Source organism: Manis pentadactyla, chromosome Y, assembly GCF_030020395.1.
Source record: "Manis pentadactyla isolate mManPen7 chromosome Y, mManPen7.hap1, whole genome shotgun sequence".
NCBI lineage: Eukaryota > Metazoa > Chordata > Mammalia > Pholidota > Manidae > Manis > Manis pentadactyla.
Genome location: NC_080039.1, coordinates 35,567,914 through 35,593,085, shown reverse-complemented (window position 1 = coordinate 35,593,085; position 25,172 = coordinate 35,567,914). Strand labels below are relative to the sequence as shown.

General features: G+C 50.3%; 1 protein-coding gene and 1 long non-coding RNA gene across 9 annotated transcripts in view; one reads left to right on the top strand and one right to left on the bottom strand.

Moving 5' to 3' along the window:
• Window positions 1-7,218: 7,218 nt before the first annotated feature.
• The window catches only part of LOC130682214 (arylsulfatase D-like), an 18,122-nt gene continuing 168 nt past the window's right edge, over window positions 7,219-25,172 (bottom strand). The window contains exons 2-10 of one of the 6 annotated variants that reach the window (XM_057496341.1): window positions 23,752-23,901; window positions 19,046-19,167; window positions 16,729-16,971; window positions 13,865-14,288; window positions 13,507-13,643; window positions 12,392-12,526; window positions 11,581-11,743; window positions 9,953-10,074; window positions 7,219-7,899 (exon numbers count right to left, since the gene is read on the bottom strand). In XM_057496341.1, coding sequence (XP_057352324.1) covers window positions 7,535-7,899; window positions 9,953-10,074; window positions 11,581-11,743; window positions 12,392-12,526; window positions 13,507-13,643; window positions 13,865-14,288; window positions 16,729-16,971; window positions 19,046-19,167; window positions 23,752-23,901 — 1,861 coding nt within the window. In that variant the 3' untranslated portion in view covers window positions 7,219-7,534. Of the gene's footprint in view, window positions 7,900-9,952; window positions 10,075-11,580; window positions 11,744-12,391; window positions 12,527-13,506; window positions 13,644-13,864; window positions 14,289-16,728; window positions 16,972-19,045; window positions 19,168-23,751; window positions 23,902-25,172 lie in introns of those variants that run through there. The other 5 variants (XM_057496342.1, XM_057496343.1, XM_057496345.1 and 2 more) reach the window with 5 other exon arrangements.
• The window catches only part of LOC130682215 (uncharacterized), a 25,200-nt gene continuing 23,935 nt past the window's right edge, over window positions 23,908-25,172 (top strand). For all 3 annotated transcript variants that reach the window (XR_008995432.1, XR_008995433.1, XR_008995431.1), the window contains exon 1: window positions 23,908-24,402. This is a non-coding gene — a long non-coding RNA (uncharacterized LOC130682215). The remainder of the gene's footprint in view (window positions 24,403-25,172) is intronic.

Here is a 25,172-nt window from a genome sequence, read left to right as displayed (position 1 = left end):
CCGTGGTCTCCCCGCTGCTGTGTGTGTGTGTGTGTGTGCGTGTTCTGAGCCATCAGGATAAGGTTTCTTATGTAACAGAGGGAAGGAGTACGTTGGTCTTCGTCCTGCAGTCAGTTTGAATCGCCAAGTGGGTTTTTCAGAATGTCTAGGGACAGTCAGACGCATACAGCTGTTTACTGTGCACTGAAAGGGCATGAGGTCCCTGTGCGGAAGAAGCCCCATTTCCTGGCAGGGGCTCCTCGATGTCAGTCATTCCGTCCCTCCACCCATCACGTGATCGTTGAGCTCTCTACATGGCAGACAATCGAACATGTACCAGATCCGTACACGAGAAGTTCAAGAACAGTTTGAGGACGTCTACATAACATGCACATGTAATATGCTGCTATCACTGAATCATCCCAGACTCTATACTGTATAATGTATAACGTCAGGACTACGGAATTGTCACTGTTGAGTCCCCAACAGATGTGATTTGACTTAGATGATCAGTAATACACAGAAAAGAAGGATATATATTTTTTTTATTGTTCTAGAAATAATTATTTGGAGCAAGAAGAAATGGCATTTCCGATATATATATACTTGGCGGGATGGATAAAGGTGTGCAGGTCCAGAGACACAAAGTGTAGGATATTTGTTCCCCAAAGTCCACTGGTCAAGTCCTCCTGAGCACATTGTCTGGCACTCGAATGCATATGAACAGTCCCAGTGCTAATGTGTCTCCGTGACAAACAGCAAACCTGTGGACACAAAATGGGCTTCTTTCTGGCAAACCCTCCTGGATGAGGAAAAGCAGAGGAATTATATGATTATCTGTTCTGATTTCACAGACTGTAGAGTACAACACCGTTGGTGCGGACGAGCACACGGCCTTAGGGTTCGAACAAGTGTCTCCTATAACAGCCCCTTTTCATCTTCCTAAGAAAACAAAATTGGAGCATTTTCTCTTGGCACCAATGCCACCTGCTGAAACAGTGGGTGTAACTCCGATTTTACATAATATGTGAAATGTACATTGCAGATAAAACGTGTTTTAAGTTTGGTAGCAAAAAATTGTCGTAGGGGGCACTTTGCACATAGCATCCATGGCTAGCCGAGAAAATGAGCAGAGGGAATCGGGATGTTCAGAATAGCGACCAAATCCTCCAGGAAATAAATTCTAAGGAGAGTACCGGTCAGTGGGTCAGCCTGGTTGTAAGCCCCTCGTGTGGCTTTCAGAGATGTTTGGCCTTAAGACCTTGAGAATGTCCACTTTAGGACACTTAAGGTCACCCAGCACAGAACCTAAAATATTGGAGGACTTCCCAGTTTTGTAAGGGTGCATGACAGCTCATGTCTCCAGGGAACTTCAGAACCATCTTATCAGCAATGAGACATGATCTGACTGCCTGGTGGTTTCCCTTGATCTCTTTGTTGAAATCTTTCCTTCTTTGCTGCCTCCTGGCGTGATTCAACCCGTGTGACCTTGAATGTGCGTCCAAGGATGCGCACATGGAGTCTGCTTGGGAATTTTGCATTCAGTGGGTTTCCTCCCACTGAAATGGGTCAGTCGGGAATGAAAAGATGGAATCGTCCCCCAGATTTTATAGGAGAGCGTCTGCCAACCGTCTGAGGGAGCGAATCCTTTGGGCATGTGTGTTTTTTTTGGAAGCTGATGATTGGCAGCGGGTGAAGAGGCTGGCCTGGCAGGCATGGTGCCGTCAAGGAGGGCCATGTGGGATATGACAGAAGACAGCGTCCACTGTGAAAGGGATACTCTAGCAGTTGTGTGCTCACACACATCGCAGGTTGTGTGAGCAATAGCTATGCCCCTCTGTTGGCCCCACACTCACGTGGCCCTCAAATGCACGTGAAGAGACCCAGTGCTAATGTGTCTCCATCCTTCCCTGTGGCTGTCACCTGCAAGCCACCCCCACATCCATTCGGGTTCCCTCTTTGGGGGAAGTGTGTTTATCTGGAAATGTCCCGCGTGCACTGCCCTTTATCTGCATTTTTTGGGGGGTAAGCTTGCCTTGCATATATACGTAAATACTGGAACATTCATGATTGCATTGCTGTGAGAACCAGTTGCAGTGTGGAAGCAAGAGGTGCATGGGCTGAGCCCAGCTGGGTCTGCTCTGCAACTTCCCGTGGCTGTGGAGGCCGGAATCAATTGATCCGACATTTCCCAGGTCCTCTGTGGGGAAGACAGAGACCCAGCCCTCAGCTGCGCCGTTTGCAGAAGGATGGAGGACACCGCCCAGCATTTCTGCAGTGGACCTTCGGCAGTGGAGCAAGACTGTCCGTGAGAAGGCAGAGGCCATTCACGCCAAGTGCCCTGACCTCGTCCCCTGGGTTAGGGGTCAGCCAGGTACCCAGCTCTGCTGAGGACACAGGGCAGGTGACAGATGTGCACCGATGGGCTCTGCCAGGCTGCCAGAGGCGGGCACCCCCATGTGGCTTGCTGGGGAGCATTTCAGCTCTCTGGGTGACCCTATGTGTGGGTGGGTGTTTCTAGCACATGCATGTGGGAACCAGACACAGGGAGGCTGCAAGCATGGCCTCCCCGTGGTGCCAGGAGGCGGAGTGAAGGACTCGGAGCACCAAGCAGCTGACCACTGAGGGAAGGGAGGGTTCCCAGCCAGGCTGCAGGCGTGGCCTTCTAGGGGTCCCCAGGGAGCGAGTTCCCCTGGCAGGGGCACAGACCCTCCTGGGCATGGCGGTCCATGATCCTGTCTGGGACCACGTGGGCATCTGGAAATATGTCTTCAGAGCCCACCACCCTGGAGAGGAACCAGCCCAGGCGTCCCTGCGGGTCTGGCAGGATGCAGGTTTTCATGCCATGGGGCCTGGGGCTCTGCACTTCAGAGCAGCTCCCTGGGCGCAAACCACTGTTAGAGGTAACGCAGGACTAGCTGTGGTCTCCGCAACCGAGGGGGCCAGTGCCTGCACGGTGCCCTCTCCTGTCCCACCCCGGGGTCCCGCGGCCTCTTGTGAGCAGCTCCGGTGTGACATCGAGTAGCAGGCACAGAATCCCGACACCCGTGGACCACGCACAGTGTGTTTCCCCTCTCATTTCTGACAAGTCAGCTACTTTCTGGTGTCCCTTGAAACCAGATCATTTTGAAAGGGTGAGTGACGTTCCCAAACACGCACATGTGTCTTGCGAGCCCGTCTCTGGGTCCACGTGACCCCTGTGTCCTGTGAGGACGGGCTCTCTTCTGGGAGGGCTGATTCTCTGCCTCCGGGAGCCCTTCTTTCCCTGCACGCAGCCAGTGTGCACAGCCACGACCCTGTCTGGGGCAGCCCCCGTTGGGGCCTGGTTCTAACAGCCATCCCCACGCCACGGCCACAGCGGGCGGTGGCTCAGGTTTGCTGATTAAGTTCTGGTTAAATGTAACCTCTCCGTGGTCTGCAATCCAGCTCCCAGGACCCCAATTTATCCAATATATTCCAAGACGTACTAAAAGAAATCGGATCTCCGTGCGTAGCCGGTGGGAAGCGTGCACTAGAAATGAGAGTGAACCGTGGGGTGTTGTGAGAACAAACCACTAACAGAGACAAAGGTCTGGTGTCATCTGGATGTGCGAACAGCCCTGGGGGTGCGGACAGGTATCCGAAACCAGGCCAAGGTTTGGAAACTTATGAAAAGGTTGATTTGCCTGAAATACAAAACAAAAGCCAATCTATGTAAAGGCAAATAGCCGGCGCATGCACACGAGCACAAAATTAAAAAGCACCCTCAACCAGTTGTAAGAATGAGTCAGTTATGAATTCATACAAGAACCATTTTTGATCACTTAGTATTCCAGGAACCTCGGGCCTCTCCATAAGAGATCTGAAAAAATATATTGATGCCAACTTGAGATACGATGGTGGAAAAACATGTTAGGAAGAAACCTTGTACAGTTCTTTTCTAGAGCAATCCACTCTGACAGGGGTCCATGTGAGAGATAGAAGAGGAGACACATGGATGCAGAGGAGAAGCCACGTGGAGACAGAGGCAGAGGTGGGAGAGATGTGGCCACAGGCCTGGGCCTGCCTGGAGCCCTCAGAAGCTGGAAGAGGCAGGAAGGAGCCTCCCCTGGAGCCTGGGGAGGGAGCACAGCCCTGCCGTGCCCCTCCTGGACCTCAGAGCTCCTCGTGGGTCTCAGAGGTCTGGTCTTAGAGCTGGGGGAGGGGGGGGTGATTCCTGTGGTTTTAAGCTTATCCAAGGTGTGGTGACGCAGGACATGACCTGGGGCCCCATGGAGGCTGCAGCTGGAAGCAGACTGAACCAGCATGTGGCAGGGGAGGCAGGCTTTGTACCCACAAAAGCGTGGGGTGGCCCCCCGGTTTCCGTGGGAGGTTGTGGTCGGGTGTTGGAGTAATTCCACGGGCTGGCAGGTAACAAACGGAAGCCAGCGATGCAGGGTGAGCGGGCACTGTGCCAGGCCCGTGTAAAAAAGGCTGTTTCACTCGGGGCACCTTACCCACAGGAGTGGGGTGGGGAGGGACCGGCAGCCTCTCTGGGGCCAAGGCCTGTCTTACCCCTTCCTTTTCCTAAGGGGGGCTGTTTGGAGCAAAAGCTTTCAAATTTGATCAACTAATCAATCACATTTTCTTTCATACATCAGGCTTGGTGACTTATCTAAAAAAATCTCTCCCCAACCCAGGATGACAAAGATTTTCTCCTAAGTTTTTTTTATTTTCCTAAAGGTTTTATAGATTTATGGCCTCTGAACAGGTTTCTGTGTTGGATCTTGAGTTCGTTTTTGTGTGTGGTGTTCCTTTTGCAAGGGGGACCCTTCTGGTGTGCCGGCGCCATGTGTCCTGCACAGCTGTGTCCAGAGAAAGCTCCCTATTTGGATATTCGAGCGGATTCACAGACCCCACAGAGCATGTGCACACTCACGTGTGGAGCTCTTGTGAAAAGGCGAGGAGGGCAGGCCGGCTGCAGAGGGTCACAAACAGACGTGCAGAGCTCCCCATCTGGTCTGCACCAAGGGCTGTTGGAGAGACCTCGGTGCCCCAGGCGGGCTGCCTGCACACACACGGCAGGAGAGCGGCCACCATGTCATGCTTCTGCGGTCACTTAGCAAAGGCAGCCTGCCTCACCGGGGAGGCAGAGCCTCGGCAAAGGAACAGAGCTGGGGGTCACTGCCTGGCCCCCCTGCCCTTATCTTGGCCAAGAGTCAAGGGCCAGATTTGCACGCATCCAGGAGATAAAGAGAGAGGCAGGCGCGCGGGACACAAAGGGACCCTGTCAGTCAGCCCAGCTGTGGATCAACCCTTTCTTGACCCCTGGCTGGCCCCAGGTCCTTAAAAGGTAGGGGAAGGGTGGGAGGGGGTGGGTGGGGATGCAGAGCGTGCATGCACATGCACACACACACATACACACACACCCCAAACTATTGGGAAGTCCACCATGTCAGATTTAGTCACTGCTCCTCCCAGAGCTTAGACACTCACAGCTTTTGAAAACTTCCACAGCAAACCGCATCTGCAGCAGTCGGAGGGCCAGGCGGGGCTCCCGCGGACGCTCACTTACTGGCACCGAGCAGCGGCTTGCATTCCGGTTGATTCACACTTTTTTTACGTCCCCTTGTAAGATCCATAACCGAGAGGAAAATGTCAAAGGCAGCAAAGCTTTATGCCGGCGCTAAGGGACCCGGTGAGCGGTACCTGAATCCTGCTTTTCAAATGGAGCTTTGGGAAACCCACGCTGATCTTGGCTTTCATGGACTGTCAGGGCTGCGGTCCTGTGGGATGATTCACAGGTTGCGTGGTCGGGTCCCCCTCCCCAGATTCCTGCACGGTAGCCCTCACCCCTGGGACCTCAGGCTGTGGCTGCATTTGGAGATGGGGTTCCCTTCAGGAGCAAGAGAATGGACACCAGCTGCCTGCTTGGCAGGCCTGTGTGTCTTCTCCCCAAGATCCCCACCCCTGAGATTTCCCTTCCACATTTCGAAAGGCTCTGAGCCTCACAGTGGCGGTGGGGTCCTGCGTCCCTTCTGGTCTGTGGAACACAACCCATGTCTGGTTCCTGGTGGCACTGCAGTGTGTCTTTGAGCATCCTGTTGACTTCCAGCTGGGACCTCAGTGGATGTAGGAGGACAGAGCAAGGTCCCCCCATTGTGGGACGTGTGGGTGGGCAGCCTCACTGCAGGCACCCCAGTGTGTGAGTTACTGCCACACCACCTTCGTCATGTACATGAAGGGGGCCAAGCTGCCTTCCGTACATTTCTCTGCCCCGTGTGGGGTCAAAACTTCCCTCCAGACATCTCGGTGGTCATTTGCTAAATAAATTTGTTTAATCTGGCAGGGAAATGATGCATTAAATACCTTGATCAGCGCTATAAAGGTTCTCCCACCTTCATGCTGAGGACAGTAACCCTGAATGTATTTGGGGCCGGTATGTGCCCACCAGATAGAGTGCATTTCTCGACTTCCAGGAATTTCTAAGGATGGCGGTTGGAAGCAGGTGTCCTGGGTTGGGACTTGTGGATAATCTCCTTCATGGGGACTCACTCAGCCCTTGTGCTCTTCTTATTTTGCTGCCTGGAATGTCGGAATGTCAGCGTGCTGCCTGGAGCTCCAGCAGATATCTTGAGACCATGAGGCAAAGTCCACGTGCTGAGGATGGAAGAGCAGGAAGGTGGAGCTCTGAGCTGCTCCCCTCTGGGCCTCACATTAGCTGAGAGGACACACCCCCTCTCCTGTGTATGGCATTTTTATCCCCAGTGTCTGTTACTAGAACCCTTAAAGCAATTTCTAACTCATAAAATGAGGACCCACGGGCAGTGATCCTCACGTGTGGGGTGGAATCAATCATTTCAGATCAGCAGTTCCTCAAGAGTTGACATGGAGCTGTTTTACCTTCCCCCTTTTGCCCACAAAAGTAGGCATGACTACTTCTGTCTGCTATTCTGTGAAGCCATTCACAGGGGCAATGAGTTCCCAAATATGCTTTCAGATGGATAGGTAAAAAAAAAAAAAATCAGATATCAGCACTACCATAACCCCAAGGAAGAGCAGGATGGGGTACCCACTGTTCCTGTCCGACCTCACAGTGAGCAATCAGAGACCCACTCCCTCCCTACACCATGCTTCTCACAAACAGGACACCTAGGCTGCAGCCACACCAAACATTTTACATCCCGGCCAGTCTCTCCTGGGTCATATCTCACAGCCCAGGCCTTTGGGCGAAGCTGCCCATGTCCTTCTAAAAAAAATGATTCTCCAGCTTCATTGAGGTATAATTGACAAATAAAACTGCATTTATTTCAGGTGTGCGACATGAGGATTGGATAGACGTACACATCAAGAAAGAATGGTCACAATCAAGTGAATGGACACGTGCATCCATCCCAAGTGCTGAGAACTTGCGATCCACTCTCTTGGCCACTGTCCAACCTGTTCACCACCACCACCACCATGCTGTACACGAGACCCAGAACTTATTGGTCCTGTAAGGGAATTTACAGTCCCACCAAACAGTGCGTGAGGGGTCCCTTTGCTTCACAGTCTCGTGAACACCTGCTTGAGGACCCCCATCCTGGAATGAGTGAGGTCACGTCGCGCTGTGGTGTCCATCCTGGCTGCACGAGCAAAAGGGGAAAGTCCCACAGCACGGCTGCAGCCACGGTTTCCACACGATGTTGCTCAGGGAAAACTGGGGGGGCACAGCAGTCAGGGTCCTCCTGTGCTCCTCCACAGCCTCGCCCACCCTCAGCACCACCGCGTAGAACAGGGGCTCGGAGCCGGGGGACAGGGGCTGTGCCTCGGAGGGGTCCCTGGAGAGGTCAAACAGCAAGGGCGGGTGGTGCTGGATCACGCCGTCCCCAGAGCAGGGGCACACGCCTCGGCCGTGGCAGGCCCCTGCTCCCTCGGGCTGGAAGCGCGGTGTCACATAATGGACCTTCCACAGTCTTCCGCCTGAATGAATACAGGGAGGGTGTCAGGACAGGAGAAACCTACTCAACTGCAAACAATGAACCTAGGTACTAAAAGAATCCTGGATCTTTTAGAAGAATACTGGGGAGTGGCCATCACTATCCCATTGCAATAAAAAGAAGAGAGAACAGCAGAAGGGAGCTTGCACACCTAGCTTGGACACGTGTTTATCAAATCTGCATCTGGGCGGGGTAGTGGCGTGAGCACCTACGTGTCTTTATGGTGCGCTTGGGGCAGAGAGGCACAGGGCTTATCCCAAAGGGCTCAGGGAGTCAGCCGCAGGGCTTAGGGCCAACCATGCTGTGGCTAATTCCTTCTCCTTTGTTCCCCTATATTTTAATTGTTCAACGTCTCCGCATTACCTCTAGAAACAGAAGCACCCGATGTATCAAGAGCATCGTTGGCGAAGCGTTTGCTACATCTTCAGGGGATTCATTTGGATACTTGGCCGGTAATAAAGCCAATCAGAGGAAACATTCAGGAGTGCCGGCCAGTCACCTCTCCAGAAATGTGTCCAAGCACTGGCCGCTGCCCTCTTTGAGACACACTGACTGATGCTTCTTAGCTTGTAAGAAAGAGATTCGTTCTCTGATGGTGAATTTCATGTGTCCACGTGGCCAGATATATGGTCAAATGCTGGTCTAGGTGTCGTCGTGAAGGTGTTTTTAAAAATGGGATTCACATTTAAGTTAGTAGACTTGGAGTAAAGGAGGTGCCTTGCCGTGCTGTGGGAGGGCCTCATCCAATCAGCGGAAAGACTTAAGGGACAAAGGGTGGGGTCCCCCAAAGAGGAAGGAGGTCTGTCTGCAGACCGCAGCACAGAAATCCTGCCTGGGTTTTCTGACTTTGGACTCAAGATGATAGACTCAGTTCCTTCCAGGCTGTCAGCCTGCCCTGCTGAGCCCCACAACCAGGTGAGCCACTTCTTTAAAATCTCAGATCTTTCTGTCTCCATCCATCTATACATCTATATCCATCTTCATCTTTGACTTGTCTGTCTCTCTAATCCATTTGTCTGTCATCTGTATCTATCATCTATTTATCCATCCATCCAACCATATCTGTGAATTAGCTAGCCATCTATATCTATGAATTATCTATCTATATCTATCTGTTTATCATCTATCCATTCATCCATCTATACCTATGAATTATCTATGTCTATGAATTATCCATCCATTTATATCTGTGAATTATCTATCTATATCTGTTTATCATTTATCCATCTGTACCTATGAATTATCCATGTCTCTGAATTATCTATCCATCTATATCTATGAGTTACCCATCCATCTATATCTGTGAATTATCTATCCATCTGTGTCTATGATTTATCTACCCATCCATATCTATGAATTATCTATCCATCTATATCTATGAATTATCTATGTCTGTTTATCATTTATCTATTCACCCATCTATACCTATGAATTATCCATGTCTATGAATTATCTATCCATCTATATCTATGAGTTATCCATCCACCTATATCTGTGAATTATCTATCCATCTGTGTCTATGAATTATATACCCATCTATGTCTATGATTTATCTACCCATCCATATCTATGAATTATCTACCCATCTATATCTATGAATTATCTATCTATATCTATCTGTTTATCATCTATCCATTCACCCATTTATACCTATGAATTACCTATGTCTATCAATTAGCCATCCATCCATATCTATGAATTATCTATCTATATCTGTTTATCATTTATCTATTCACCCATCTATACCTATGAATTATCCAGGTTTCTGAATTATCTATCCATCTATATCTATGAGTTACCCAGCCACCTATACCTGTGGATTATCTATCCATCTGTGTCTATGAATTATCTACCCATCTATGTCTATGATTTACCTACCCATCCATATCTATGAATTATCTACCCATCTATATCTATGCATTATCTACCTGCACCTCTCTGTCTATTGTCCATCTGTCCATCCATCCACCCACACCCCCTCTTGGCTCCGCTTCTCTGAAGAGCCCCCACCTCACTGGGGGGTGGCATGTACTCACTGTCCTTGTCATACCAGCGTGCTGCGTGGAGATGCTTCCCACAGTAATGAAATAGGAACTCGTGTGCCGAGGGCTCAGCAGCTCCCTGCAGCAGGGGCACCAGGCTGCGGCCGTCGATCACCCTGATTCAGTGAGGACACCACAAGAAGCAATCAGACCAAGGCCACACGGGCTGTGTTCTGCACCCGGGGTATAAAACTCCAAGTCTGCAAGGACCCAAGCGGGTGGTGCATGGTGTACCCCAGTGGGTGGTGCATGGAGAATGGTGCAGCTGCAGGCTGCTGAGCAACATACCTACTGCTTTTTCAATACACAGAATTACCATGTTTTGGGGGTTGTTACACAGCACACAACATGCGCGCATACACACACACACACACAACCCATTCTGACCTTGGATATCAACACAAAGTCTTTTTAAATTCCAGTTGGACTGCCCATGACCCTAGCTGAGTGTTAGGGCCACGAACGTCTTTTTAAATCCGAAGAGATTCCAAGACATATATTGTGTATACAGGAGCTGGACCAGAGAAGCCAGAGATGGGTATATGGGATCCTGGATCCCCTTCCGTAGGAAAAAAAATGAGTATTTTTTAAGTGTTTAATCTGAATTTAATGTAGGAGTGTATAGCTTACTTATAATGGTGAAGCAGTTTCAGCAGTTTATTTTTAAAGGTAAATTTTTTATTTTGAACACCCTAATTGTGATGGTACAATTGCCATGTGTTTAGACCCAGCCAGGCTTGGGTGAAACATCACTCTAGGTATTGCTGTGAAGGCATTTCTGAGATGTCCTTAACCCGACAGTCAGTAGACATTATGTAAAGCAGGTGACCCTTGATAACGACAGTGGGCCTTGTCTTATCAGTCGAAGCGAGTCACTAGCACAGTCTGAGGTTTCCCAGAAAAGGTGGAATTTTGCCTCAAGACTATAACAAAAATTCTGTCTGAGCCTACAGCCTGCTGACCTGATGTGTAAGGATTGCAATTTGTCAGCCTCCACAATTGCATGGGCCAATTTCTTAAAATGTCTTGTTTTCTACACACACATACACATATCCACATATATATATAACCTGATGATACACAAATTAATAAATGAATAAAATGCTTTTTTGCAATGAGAAGTTGGGGATAATGGACCTCACATTATTATCCATTACACAGGAGTTTTTATTTGTTCACTGAAATGCAGTGACATCAAATCAAAGTATTTACTTTTACTTTTTCTGTCTTGTATTAGGGTGACTCTTTGGCAATGTCCTCATACGAAGGTGACAATCATGCTGAAACCATATGGTCACGGCGTCATGAATATACAGGTGAGGTTGTGCTTCAGGAGATAGCAAGGAGATATTGCCGAATGCATCAATTTCTAATGCTTTGATTCCCCATTGTTATGCCAAGTATGAAGTTTTACCAAAACTGCAAAAAGCGTCACTTGCCCCAGTATTTTACGTCAGCCTATGTTTTACTGAGAATGGTTATTTTCTCTTGGGCTGTCCCGTCCACTCGAGGCTGTGAGGATTGCTAAATATTCTCCTATAGTCGATTTTTCCTGCTAAATCTGAGGGGGTGGCAGCTCTCAGGGAACAAGAAGTGGGCAAGGTCATCGCACATGCGTGTACCTGTCCTGGGGCACCTCGCCGCCCCCCAGCTGGACCACGGTGGGGAACACGTCCATCAGGCTGGTGGGCTCCTGGATCACTCGGCCAGCCTGCAGCACCCCGGACCAGCGGACTATCCCCGGGACCCGGATGCCGCCTTCCCAGCCACCCATGCCTTTACCACCTGTGAGTAAATGACATCATCAGAATTCTCTGGGTGGAAGTCCCACCTGCACACAGCTGGGGGCACCTGTCTCCATATCTGTATGTACATTTTTATTCACAGATACGGACTCCATGAATCATGCAGATGGATGATTCAAGAATGAGACTTTAAAAACTGCAATGTAAAGGGTATGATTCCCTTAGTCTGACGTGATATCCTGGGACACAGTGGGGCATATATACCTGGGGGTATGGTCACTACGCTACCTTTTATTGAGAATGATATTTGCACTCATTTTATCTTGATCATTTATTTGTATATTTCTCTTTCTAACTAGGATGTAAACCCTTTAAAGGAGGGGTGTGTGTCCTTCCCTCCATCTTGCTATCTAGATAGTAGGTGGTCTATAGCAGATGCTCAAGAAACCCCCTTAGAAAGAGCATACTTGTTCACCTCTGCATGTCCTACAAACTTCCTGAGTGGGAGTCACTGGCTACTGACATTGCCTTTCAATGCCAGTGTCTACCGGCTCACTGTATCTGTATTTACCTGACTTTTGACCCTTATGTTTTTGCACCCATCTTTGAACCCGTATGTCCATGGTCCTGTCTTTGGACCCCTGTGCCCATGGACCCAGCATGTGAGCCCCAGGTCCACTGATCTTACCTCTGTATATTCCATTCCATCCCCCAAGTTGGCCATGCTCATCTCTTGCCTCCAAATGTCCTCCATGATCAGAGGTAAAATAGGTGAATGTCGTGTTTTTCAAATTGTTTTCTTCGATGGCCTTCAGAATTTCACCTTTACGAAAAAAAAGGGACACATCAGGCCAAAGTAAATAAAACAGCATCTGCTCACTGAACACAATGCCTCCTCTCTGTGTACATCACCGCTCGCTAGAATGTCATAAAAGGACAGTGGCCACCAGGAGACCACGGGTATGGACGTCATAGCGAAGGATGAACGTGAGTCTAATTTTTCTGGTACTGCAGGATTCAGAATCTTGCTTATAAAGATATCGCCCACAGGGGAAACAGGATAAATACCAAAAGCCAGGATGTCCCCAGTGGAGTGTTTTAAGCATCCTATGTTTGCATGTGTGCATATGTCCATAATCAGTGCATGGAGGTGAGAAACGGTGATTTGGAGGTTCCAGCTCATATAAGAGGAAGGCAGGGTGGTGAGCAACACCGGGGGGCAACTGGGATGTGGGGGCCAAGACTCAGGAATGCAAAGCCATCTGCAAACCGAGCCATCACCAGGGAGACCACATGGACACCCAAAACCATGAATATAAATATCTGAATCCACAAGGGCTCACGGAGTACAGAAAACACAGGTTTCTAAAACACCTCCCATTTTGGGGGTTCTTCACCCCTTTTCCCTGACCCACCACATCATTCGATTTGCCTCAAGACACGCAACCATACACTGCAAGGATTTCAAGGTCTACCTTCTTTCAAGAGTCTACAAGTCATTGGTCCTCAAGGCCACAGAAGGAAAGTGATTTTGGTCCAACATCCTGAATGACAGCTATTAGCGCTTCACTTTCTGTAATGTCTCCTGATGTCTTTACATAATAGACTTGGTGATTTTGTGCAAAACTGGGCTAAGAATTCAGAAATGCTGCAAGAGCCCATGACTATGTGGGACATGCGAAGGTTTTTCCCTGTTGTTTGGCGTGTATTCCTTATAGCGACCCGGGTCATGCGGAAATGCCCCATCTGTTACTATATGTTAACGGGGAGCAGAGAGTCAGGCTCGGGGGTGCTTCGACTTACCTACGAGCCAATCCATCTCCTCCACGTTGTCTCCGTATAAGCCATGTCGGCTTTTCCCAAGAAACTGTTTTGTGGTGACAAGGGGGATGTGCACGTGTAGCAAGGAGATGAAGAGCAGGAAAGGGCCGTGCTTATTTCTGAAAGAAGAAAAACACCCCTCCGGTAGAATGACATCCGTTTCCACACACTTGAATCCAACCCATTCCTTCAAAGTAAAGGCGTGAGTTTTTGGACACTAAACCACAGGAAAAGGTTGAGTTCTTCAAGCCCGTGTGCTCATAGGGTCTGTGTACGACATCCCACAGAGGACACGTGCTTTGAGAAGTCATCTCCTTTTTAACACAGGACGTTCTATTACCTTTCGATGTAGGAAACGGCTTCCTGTAACATAAGACTCGCTGTTCTTTCCAAAACCATGGGCTGCTCGGCGACGCGATGGTTTCTCATTAGGATGCAATTCCAGCGACGGACGAAACCGAAGCTGGCGTACCAGGAGGCGAAGAACAGGAAGACGAAGCTGGCCGCGCCGATGACCGCCTTCCAGGGAATGGAGATTAACCGGCAGGCTTTGCCAACAGCAAAGGTCAGTAGCCCCAGGGCCATCATCTGGGTGTAATGCCAGAGCTGGGCTCTCGTGTGGGCATCCACTTCTGGGGGTCTGCCGGGTTGACAGTCATTCACGAGCGTGAAAGGCATGCCGTAAAAATAGTCGAATCCGTGGCTCAGTGGGTGATGGCAGTGGTCTGTGCGGGATTCACAGTTCACGCCCTGGTGCCATTTTCCTGAAATTAGCAGCAAAAATGTTTACAAAAACATACACCTGTAAAGTACTCTGCCTGAGACGAATCTCCTTCCCAGAATAATCTGAATGTTCTGCTGAGAAGGAATTTCTACAAATACCAACATTTGAAGGAGAAAAGAAATATAGCAGAAAGGACTATCATAAAAATTTTAAATGGAAAAGAGTAAAATGGGTTTCTTTGATACTGATGTTTAAATGAATGCATTATGCTCCATGGATACTAACGAATGGCTAAATGTGATGATGGTTATCAAGGGATTCAAGGTTTAAGATTTCCTGGGGGCATTTGGGATTAGAAGCTTGCACCTAGACCGTTCTGTTATTAAATAACTCCCAAAATAGCATTTACTTAAGGATATTTTTTACTTAAGATAATGGGAGCTGGCTGTTGAATAATCTCATGACACAGTAGAAGTAATTGGCTTCATCCACTGACCAGAATCAAGAAACACTTATGGATTATTCCCCCCAAGACAATGTCATTATAAGATGGAAAATGAGAAACCCCCATTTCAACTTCCTGGAGGGTGTCTGAAAATTGGGTTGTCTGTGTGTACTTTCTGTCTCTTTCATGGTCCCCAGACCCTCAGCCAGTCTAGATTTAGGTTCAAAACAGGATAAAAAAGGGTGCAATGTACCAGTGGCCATAACTTCCAAGTTACGAAGTTAAAACAGGTTCCTCTCCCACTTCTGCCTCCTGCCAATCGCAAACTGTCTCCAGAACCCTGCAGAAATCTGTCCTAGATCCAGACCCAGGGAACCTACCTTTATTTCCCTGGTTCCATTTAAGGAAACAAAAATACTGGAACAGGGTGGGGACTGTGGAGGAGAAACCTTACAGGGTGGTCTCCACCTCAAAATCTGTCTATCATTTGGGGCAGGAAGAAGAGCCTTCCCCCAGTACAGATTGAGGGTGTGGACCAGAAAATACAGATTCACAGAAGGAACAGGTACACAGGTCTGCCATTCTGAACAACACGAATATAAATGCACTTAGCCACGTCTAAAAGAAATCCTACCCACGGAGCAGGAGACACGCACAAGGCAAGGGATCGGGTACACTGTCCCAATGATGGTATTGCTAATGGAACGCTCTGGTTGATTCAGGCAGCTAAGAAGCCTTGTTCTTGTTCTTAGAAGTTGAAGACAGAGTGTGTAGATGTGGAAAAAGTTCCCAAACATGCCCTCGGGCATGAGATATGCTGTAGAGGCAATGTTTGCATCCCCCTAAAATTCATGTATTGAAATCGGACCCCACAAGGTGATGGCCTTTGCAGGTGCATCTTTGGGAGGTGCTCAGGTCATGAGGGTGGGGCCTCATGAATAGGATTAGTGCCCTTAGAAAGACCCCAGAGAGTGCCCAGGCCCCTCCTCCACGTGAGGACACAGGGAGGAGATGCCACCCGTGAACCCAGAAGAGGTTTCTCATCTGACGCTCAACTGGCCAGCCCCTGGATTTGGTTAAATGACTAGCCCGCCCTTGGCCAGGGGGCTGGAGCAGACCATCTCCTCCTCTGGTCTGATCACACCCATTTCCTGAAGTGTCAGATAAGGATGCTAGTTCTAGACCCACAAAGCTGAGCAAGGAATGAAAGCAGTGCTAAGCACCTGGTCCACGGAAAGTGGGCAGGAAACGCCCCCAACATTCCTTTCTCTGGGGAGGACCAGAAACCTAGCAGGTCTGAGACCACCATCCCTAGATGGGGCATCTTGGGAGGTTGGCGCCTAGCTCATGCCTGGGCACTGGGTTTGCAGAGGGCTCATGCCATTCCCTAAATGATACACGTGGTTGTCTGGATCTGGAACCCATCTGCACAGTGTGGCTTGCTGGACACTTGCTTCTCTTGTGGGAGGATGGTCTGGCTGGGTGCTAGGCAGTGGTGCCTATGTGACCAGCCCCCAGTAAAAGCCCTGGGTGCTGAGTCTCTAAAGGAGCCTCCCTGGTGACACCATTTGGCACATGTGGTCACAACTCCTCGCTGGAGGAATTAGGAGCACCCTGGGTGACTACAGAAGCTTGTGCCTGGCAGCCCCCAGACTCTACCCCAGGCTCCTTTCCTGTTTCCTGATTTTGCTCTGCTTCCTTCTGGTGTATAAAATCGTGGCTACGAGCACAACCCTATGCCCGGTCCCGTGGGTCATCCTAGTGAATGCCGAGCCTACCGGTGGTCTTGGGGCCCCCTCACGCCCTCCTTTATAACCAGGGAGCTTCTAACCCTCCCTGCATTTGCTAGGAAGTCACCAATGATCAACTCTGAGGGTTTCAGCATGGACATTTATGGAGAAACAATCTCCAGAGATGTTTCTTGATAAATCAGGAGAGGAAACTGATATGTCCAGGGAGGGAAAGAGGCCAATACCCAAAGATTTTGAACTAAAATTTTTGGTTGACAAAATTTAAACACTGTGACCACTGAGACCTCGGATGGATGGGGCACCAAACTGTGGTTCTGACATGTGACTGTCTCCCCCCTGTAGGAAAACAGATTCTTCAGATCCTTGATCTTCCTGATGGCCGAAGAGTCTATGAGTATGAGCACCTATGAGGCCGGTTGCATAGCCTTGCTGCTGCAGGATGCTGGCAAACGTGGTTTCATTCTTGGGGAGTCCGCCTGAGCCCCCGTTCCACTGCAGGGCCCGGTATCCATCGCTGGCGTCCATGCCTGTGGAGCAGAGAGGAGGCATTTACTGACCCCTGGGGGTTCTCGCCGGGAGATGGCTGGCCCCACCAGGGGGCACTGTGCAATGCTGGGAATTGTTTTCGGGTGTCACAATGGGAGAAGGGGTGCCACTAGCATCTGGTGAGTGGAAACACCCTAGAATGACCAGGACAGCCCCCACCCTGCAGAACCATACAGCCTTAGGTGCCAATGGTGCTGAGGCTGAGAAGCCCGGGGCCTTTGCATGACAGGCCCTGTCTGTCTGTGTCTATCTACCTACCTACCTATTCATCACCTATCTGTATCAATCTATTTATGTATCTATCTACCTCTCATCTATATCTATCTAGATATCTATTTATTATCTATCTATCTATCTATCTATCTATCTATCTATCTATCTATCTATCTATCATCTATCTATCTATCTATCTATCATCTTTCTCTATATCTATATCACCTATCTACCTACCTACCTACCTACCTATCTAGGATAGTGGTTCTCATCCAAAGGTGATTCTGACCCCCAGGGATGCCTGGCAATACCTGGAGGCATTTTTGGTCATCAAAACTTCGAAGGAAAAGTGGTTGCTACTAGCATCTAGCAGGTGGAGACCTCAGAATGGGGCTGTGTTTGGAATCAGGGTCCTTAAAGAGGGGATTAAGGTAAAATGAGGCCGTAGGTGGACCCCGATCCCATAGGACTGGTGTTCTTGTAAGAAGAGATGAGGACACACACACACGCACAGAGGGACGACCCCGTGAGGACACAGGGAGAAGATGCATCTATACACCCAGGAGGAGCAGCCCTGCCTACACCTGGACCTCGGGGTCCAGCCTCCAGGGGCAGGGACATAATGTGTGTTGTTGAACCCTGTGGGATTCTCTTATGGCGGCCCAAAGAGACTAACATAATAATATTCCAATATGTAAATAATCCATTTTTCTGTTGATGGATTGTTTCTGTACCTGGGTCTCTCCCGGTGCTGCTGTGAATATTTGCATGCCTGTATTTTGTACAACATACATGTGTGCACATGTTGGGCACGTCCTTAGGCATTGCTGGCTCATGGGTAAGCATGCACTGGGCTTCAGCAGACACCGACAGAGCGATGCGCACAGAGGTTATACAGGAGTGCACCTCCGCCTGCAGCGTCCGAGGCATCCCTCTCCCCCTTCCTGGCCACACTTTGGACGACTACTCCTTTCCAAGCCAGCCACTCGGCTGGGTGTGTGTTGGTATAATTTTGTTTTTTCTTTAAATTCTATTTGGAACATTGTCTCACTATCTTGGCCACTCCACATCTGGCGCATGTGGAACAGGACCATTTTCCATACACCCAAAGGTTTAGCACGGCTCTTGGTATGAGTTTTCTTATTCCTGCTGTGACAAACCGCTGTAAGTTTGGTGTCCTAAAACAGCACAAAGCTGCTTGGTGGCATTCCTGGAGCCCGGCAGCGTCAGGTCAAGTTGGCAGGGCTGCATCCTTGGAGAGGAGGACCACATTCCCTGGCTGGCTGCCCCTTCAAGGCACAAAACGCGGAGGTCTTACCCCAGCCCCACATCTCCTTCTGTTCCTATGACACCCCTGCCTCCCTCTTAAAAGGACCTTTTGATTATATTGGGAGCAGTTGGACCACCCAGAATAATGTCCCCATTTAAAGACCTGTAACTGAATCACATCTGCAAAATCCTCTTTACCATATAAGGGAATATTCACCGGGTCTGGGAATTAGGATGTGGGACCTTTGGGGACTGTGAGCCAGCACCCCCCACAGTCACCTGACACCTGTCTGAAATCATGACTTTGCATCCTTTAAACGAATAAACACGATGTCAAACATAATCTGCTACCATTCAAGAGTTTTGGCCTCTGAATTTCCAGTTATCACCGATTCATTTTTTTTCTGCACGCCCCCATGGCATACAGTATCGTTTAGGTAATGCCAAGAGGTTGCAAGGGAAGACTACATTTTCACCATTTTCCCTGCCTCTCAACCATGGCTGGCGATTGGTAGTGGCGATCAGTGAGTGGCCCGGACCTGCCCCTTTCTTAGCTGTGCCCACAACACCCACCTGACCTGATGGAGTGCCTCCCAGTGAGGAATGCGGCTCTGCTCGGGGTGCAAAGAGGGGCGGCCGCCAGGTGCTGCGTGAACCTCACACCTTCCTCTGCCAGCCGGTCGATATTTGGCGTCCTGCACAAACCACACAGATGTCATTGGGAGGAAGGGGATGCGCATGGACCTTAAGCAGGTCCCCACATTGAAAGGCTCAGGGATGGATCCGTATTCCTGCAGGGACTTCACGGGGTTTTAGAATTATTCAAGGGTAGGGAACCTCCTGGCATCCAGTGGCCAGGCTGCTGCTGAATGCCCTACAATACACGGGATCCCCTACAATACAGTGCACCGGACAGTCCTGAGGACAAAGAACCCCAAAGGCAGCTGTGCTGGGGTGGAGAAGCCCTTCACCAGAGTGACATGGAAGGAACGGTCCTGGTGGAAAGAATCTGGCGTGGTGTCACTGAGCTCATGGAACAAAATGAGGCTCTGAGCCTGGGCTGCCCCCTTGTAGCCAGGCACGTAGGCGGTTCAGTGGGTTGAGGTGACCACGGTGTGGCTCACACACATGTGCTCAGCCCCCAGGGCCATGAATACCTCGAGTCCCACCTGCTACAATAGGCATCGGGGTCCTCAGGCACAGCCCAACCCGGCCATGCATGGCCACCATCTGTGCCCACCACATCCCCTGTAGGACGTGGGGGCCACAATGAGCCTTCCAGCCGGTCTAGCCTGAGGCTCTCACTGTGTGATGGAGCTGACAGCTGTAGGCTGTGTCGCTCTGACCTAGGGAGTCTCCCCACCTGCTTCCATTCCCTGGGAAGCGGTGGCCATGCCAAGCTGTTTGCTTGCATAGCTGCGTCCCTTAGTCTTGCTATTCTTTGCTCCTCTGCGAGCAAGTCCTATTTCACACACTGGCGAATGGTCTTCAAGTGGGATGGACAAAGAGCTCACCCTTTCCTGCCCGCGCTGCTAAGGTTCCCTGCGGACGGGTTGCACAGCAGAGGTACTGGAGTGAAGACAGACAGAAAGATGTGGAGGCGGAGGCCACTGGCCAGAATACTTAAATTGTCTGGAGTAGAATGTGCAAGACAGCTATGGCCCAAAACTTCTGTAGAGGGCAGGGGGAACAAAGGCACATGGTCCCAGGATAAAAGGGGTGCCTGCAGGGCAGTTAGGGGTGTGGATGGGGGAAATTTCTGGCTGGGATCCTGGGTGTTGTTAAAGGGTTTCAGGAAGTTAATGGTGGTTCATGACCCTTATCTACTGAGAAGAGGCCCTTAGTGTCTGTGTCCTCCTGACACTGTAGGGAGAGGATGGACACTTGACCTGGGGCTTTGCTGAGCAGGTGGGCAACCTCAGGCTAAGGGTCACCATGCCGGCGATACTATTTTCTTTTACGTGAGCCACTTTCTAAGTCCTGTGGTCAAGGCCGAAGTCCAAGGTTGGGTTTTAGCATCAAGACCTTGGGAGGCATAAATGCTACAAATTCAGCCCGACCATCTTCCGAACGCATCAAGGTGTACCTTTCTTTCTAACTCCGACGGTTTTGCAAATGTCAAAGAATACATCTCTCATTTTGTTTTTCTTAAGATGGCAAATGTTGCCTTAAAAAGAAAAATAACTCAGTGTTTTCTTCAAAATCCTCAAAGCTAGTGAAGTTCAGCTAGAAATGTTCAAGACGGAACTTGAAAGAGATGGTCGTTATCCATGCATAGGATTCACTCTTCTGAGATTATTAAAGAGAAAAGCTGCATGAAAGACTTTTGGGCCCCCTCGTGTTATGCTTACAACAATAGAGCCCCAAAGATTCTTAGCCAGGGAAGGATCCCAATTTGTAAGCAAAGTTTGAAGGTTCAGCTATAGCGAGAAAGTGCCAACTCGGGATAATGCCAAGTCTGTGCAACTGGAAATGCACTGATGGTGACCTTCGGGGGCTTCTGGCTGCTGCGTGTCAGACATCAGGGTTACAGTGGCATTCATGACGGACTTCCCGCTGGTTGCCGTGCATCAGCCCTGTTTCTGCCCGCTGCACGTTGCTCTTGTCATATTGAAAGACAGGCAGAGAGTCCTCATGGACGGGTTTCCAAAGCTGTTATCAACGCTGTTTGCCTGTGGCTTGCAGACCCTTGGAAAACACAGCAGAGGTCGCCCGCATTTCAGACACCTGCTTCTCAGGGCAGGTGAGGACCCCTGGCGAGCCGTTGTTTTCAAAGAATAGTTGTGCTGGTTCGTATTATTCTGGCAGTTTTTCTTATCTGTGGCTCCTGTTTGAAGTGTGACCAACCGAAACATAAAGGCTGTTATTATGAATCACCAGTTCTTTTTGGCTTGTTTTAGTAACCCAAAGGTAGGAATTAACATTTTGCTTGTCCTAGTACATGATATACACAGGCTTATAGGATTATATGAAGTATAGTTATGATATTAGTTCTGACCCATCTTTGCCAGTTTTTAAAAAGTTGTATCTCTAGTCTGATATCCAAGAGTCTGTCTACCCATCTATTTATCATCTATCCATCCACCCAACCATCCATCCATCCATCTACCCACCCTCTACCTATCATCTATCCATCTATTTATCTAACTATCAAGTTTTTATCTCTTATAGCTGTCTTCATGATTATCTACAGAGTAGAATGTGATGAAAAACAACTGAGTTTTCAACCTCCATGTAGGACTTGTTCCCCGCAGAATCTTTTTCTCCCACTTTCTACAAGGTATCTTAAAACAAGAAAAAAAGAAGCTCCTTTAATACATATGAATGTAATTTTAAGTTCTGTGCTTCTCAGTTTATGCCATTCCATTTTTTCCCCTTGCCAAGTAGATTTGCAAATCCAGTCCTTTAAAAATATTACTCTCAAGTGCCTCTCATTTCTTTATGCATTTTTAAAAAAATAGCATTCTGGGCTATGGAATCATAGTCATGTTTATTTAAAAAAAACAAAGTATCAAAGTTTTTGAGGGTGGTAGAAATATCTTCTGGTCTCTCAGGAAGGAGGTGTGTGGTGCGCCCTAAGTGAGGCTTTTCTGAGATGGGAGATCTCTTCTTCCTCTTCTGTTAATAAAATGAACAGGGTGCACGTTTATTTAGACTCACTGCTCCGTCTTTTACCACATGGCTGGTGTGACTTTGCTGTTAGAACACTGGGGTGTCACATTCCTTATTTTGCATCATGGAGCAGAAAGAAATGTGGAGATGATGCAAGGCTTCATATTACCAAGGGGATTTTATTCAGTCAGTTCTGTGTTTCGGAAGACATTTATCTTTTAAAAACATTTATGCTTCATTATTCTGTGTATAGGAAAGATACTGTGTCTCACAAAGCCCTAGATTGCTACGTAAACCATTCTTATACGGACTTCCAGAAAGGAAATACTGCTGTCAGTTACACCAGGAATGCTATGAACTGCAAAAAGCAACTTAAATTTGGTGATAGGAAGATGAGAAAATTGAGCAAAAACTTGAAACATGAAAAGAAATCACCGGTAGCTGGCAGAATTCTTAAGCAGGGTGTGCCCTGCTTAAACAGCAGACATTCTTGTCCCCAGTCCTGGAGGATGGACTCCACGGTCCAGGTGTGGGCAGGGCTGCTCGTCCTGGGTGTATAGATGCATCTTCTCCCTATGTCCTCACAGGGTCGTCCCGCTGTGCGTGTCTGTGTTCTCATGTCCTCTTCCTATAAGGACACCTGTCCTATGGGCTCAGGGTCCACCTCATGACCTCATTTTACCTTAATCCTCTCTTTATAGACTCATCTCCAAATACTGTCCTATCTGAGGTCCTGGGGTGAGGGCTGCAACATAGGGATTTTGGGGGCCACAATTAAGCCCCTTGCAAGGAGGTGAGGCTCAGAGCATGCAAGGGGTTCTTTTGGGGTCTGACAATATTCTAAAATGCTTCGTGGCAGCAGATGCACAGCTCTGTCAAGATACGAGAGGCCAATGACCTGCACACTCTAAGTGGGTGGGGGTGGTCTGTGCTATGAATTGCAACCGGGTCTGCCCACCAGGGAGGAGAGAAGCAAGCATCATTCAGTTTCTTATTTGGCAGGGGATAGCCTGGAGGGCTGTAAAGTGTGCACCAAGCTTACAGCAGGCAGCTGGTTGACTAGCAGCCCCAGAATGGATCTGCTCATGTGCTGGCCCCCAGAACCTGGGAATAGGACCCCACTTGGAAATGGTCTTTGCAGATGTACCTAGTGCAGGATCGGAGGTGAGGTTGTCTTGGATTGGGGCAGCCTTAAATGTAGCTACAGGTATCCTCAAAAGAGACAGAGGAGGAGACACAAGCACAGAGGAGAAGCCATGTGGAGATGGAGACAGAGACAGGAGGGACGTGCCAACATGCCCAGGGCTTCCTGGAGCCCCCAGAAGCTGGCAGAGGCAGGAAGGAACCTCCCCTGGGGCCGGTGGAGGGAGCTCAGCCCCGTCCCACTTGGGACCTCAGATTCTGGTCTCCAGAGCTGGGAGGAGATGGTTCCTGTTGTCCTTTGTGGTCATTTGTTAAGGCAGCCCTAGGAAGTGCATACACCCACCCACCAAAGTTCCACATTGTTCGAAAGGTTACGACCTCCTTTTCCAGAGCCAACATTTTTTTTTTTTTGGTGTTGAGATACCATGCACTAAGCAATTCCCCACTTCTTACAGGTATATTTTAAATGCATCTTTCAGCCAAATACACATGTGCACATCCACACCGCACCAGCGCACTTGTACCTCAGTGTATTGTTCCCATAGCAACCGAGGTCCCCGATGCCAAGGTCATCTGCCATTATCAGCAGAATGTTAGGTTTAAAGGCGTTTGATGCCTTTACTTCCCAAGTCGTCAGTAGCGAGCATACTGCGAGTAGAACCGGCAAACAGTTCCTGGAGGGAGAAACATGGCCAGGGGTGAACGTCTGCAGGCTGGAAGGAGAAGTCGTCATTTGGAAGCCGCTGGCTGGTAAGGTACGTGCATTTCCACTCAATTAGGATTTAAGGAGGGGTTGCATCTAGATGTGGGTTCCTTTTGTCCCAATTTGCTTGCCTCGTAACACGCACGGCACAAAACTTGGGCAGGAAAAGGCTGTTTTTGTTTTGAAAGTGTAGGTCTGCCCAAGTTGGGTTCTTTCAAAAATCCTCCTTCCCGCTGCCTTGCAAAGCGGCCCTTTGGGCTCCTGCCTCGGGAAGGACAGGCCGCAGGGTGAGCGTGGCCTGCAGGCCGGCACCTCCCCTTCCGGGCGCCTGGCCGCGTCCCCGCCCCCGCCCAGTGTCCCCGGAGCGTCGTGCACCGCGAGGGAGGCGGGTCTGAGCCCGGAGCCTTGAATTACACGGGACGGAGGCGGGATTCCAAGCCCTCCGACCCCGCGCAGCTGCTGTAACCCGGAGGTGAGGCACGGCCCCCCGTGCGTCCGGAGAGCCGGGGCTCTGCCCGCCCTTCCACCGGACCCGTCCCGGGCTGGAGGGGCTGCTCTGTCCCGCGTCCCCGCCAGGCCGTACGCCCCCCCGCATTGCGCCCCGGTGCACCGGACGCTGGGGGCCGCCCCCGCCGCGCTCCGGGGGCGCCGGGACTGGGGAGGCGCGCGGAGGGGGCACGGGGAGGAGCCGGCGAGCCGAGGCGGGGCCGGCGGGGGTCGCTCAGCCGCGCTTCGGGGCGGGGCTCCGAGTCGGGGTGCGGGAACGCGCCGCGCTCCTTGGGGCCGGAGGCGGGGCCCCGGGGGCGGGACTGGGCGCGTCGTGCGCTGGGGGCGCGGCCACGCCGGGGGAGGCGACAGGGGGCGACAGGGCGTCCCCGAGCAATTCTGATTTGGGGTGCCGGCCGCGCTCCAAGGGAGAGGCCACGGGGGAAAGGGGCGTGTCTTAGGGAGCTGGCGGGGGGGGAGGCGCCGGGCCGGGGGCGTGTCCTAGGCGGGAGGGGCGTGGCCTGCGAGGACCCCGGGGGCCATCCTTCCCTTGGGGGCCCCTCGCTTCGCTCCCCCCACCCCCGACCCCTGCTCCTTGTCCCGCGTCGCTGCTGGGCCGAGCGCTGGCCTCCAGCTGGGCTTTGCGGACTCCCAGGCGCCCGCACGCGCGCCCTCCCCGGAGGCCCCTCTCGCCCGGGGGGCGCCCCTCCCCCTCCCCGCCCCCCCATCTTCCCGTCTCGCCTTCCGCCCCAGGCC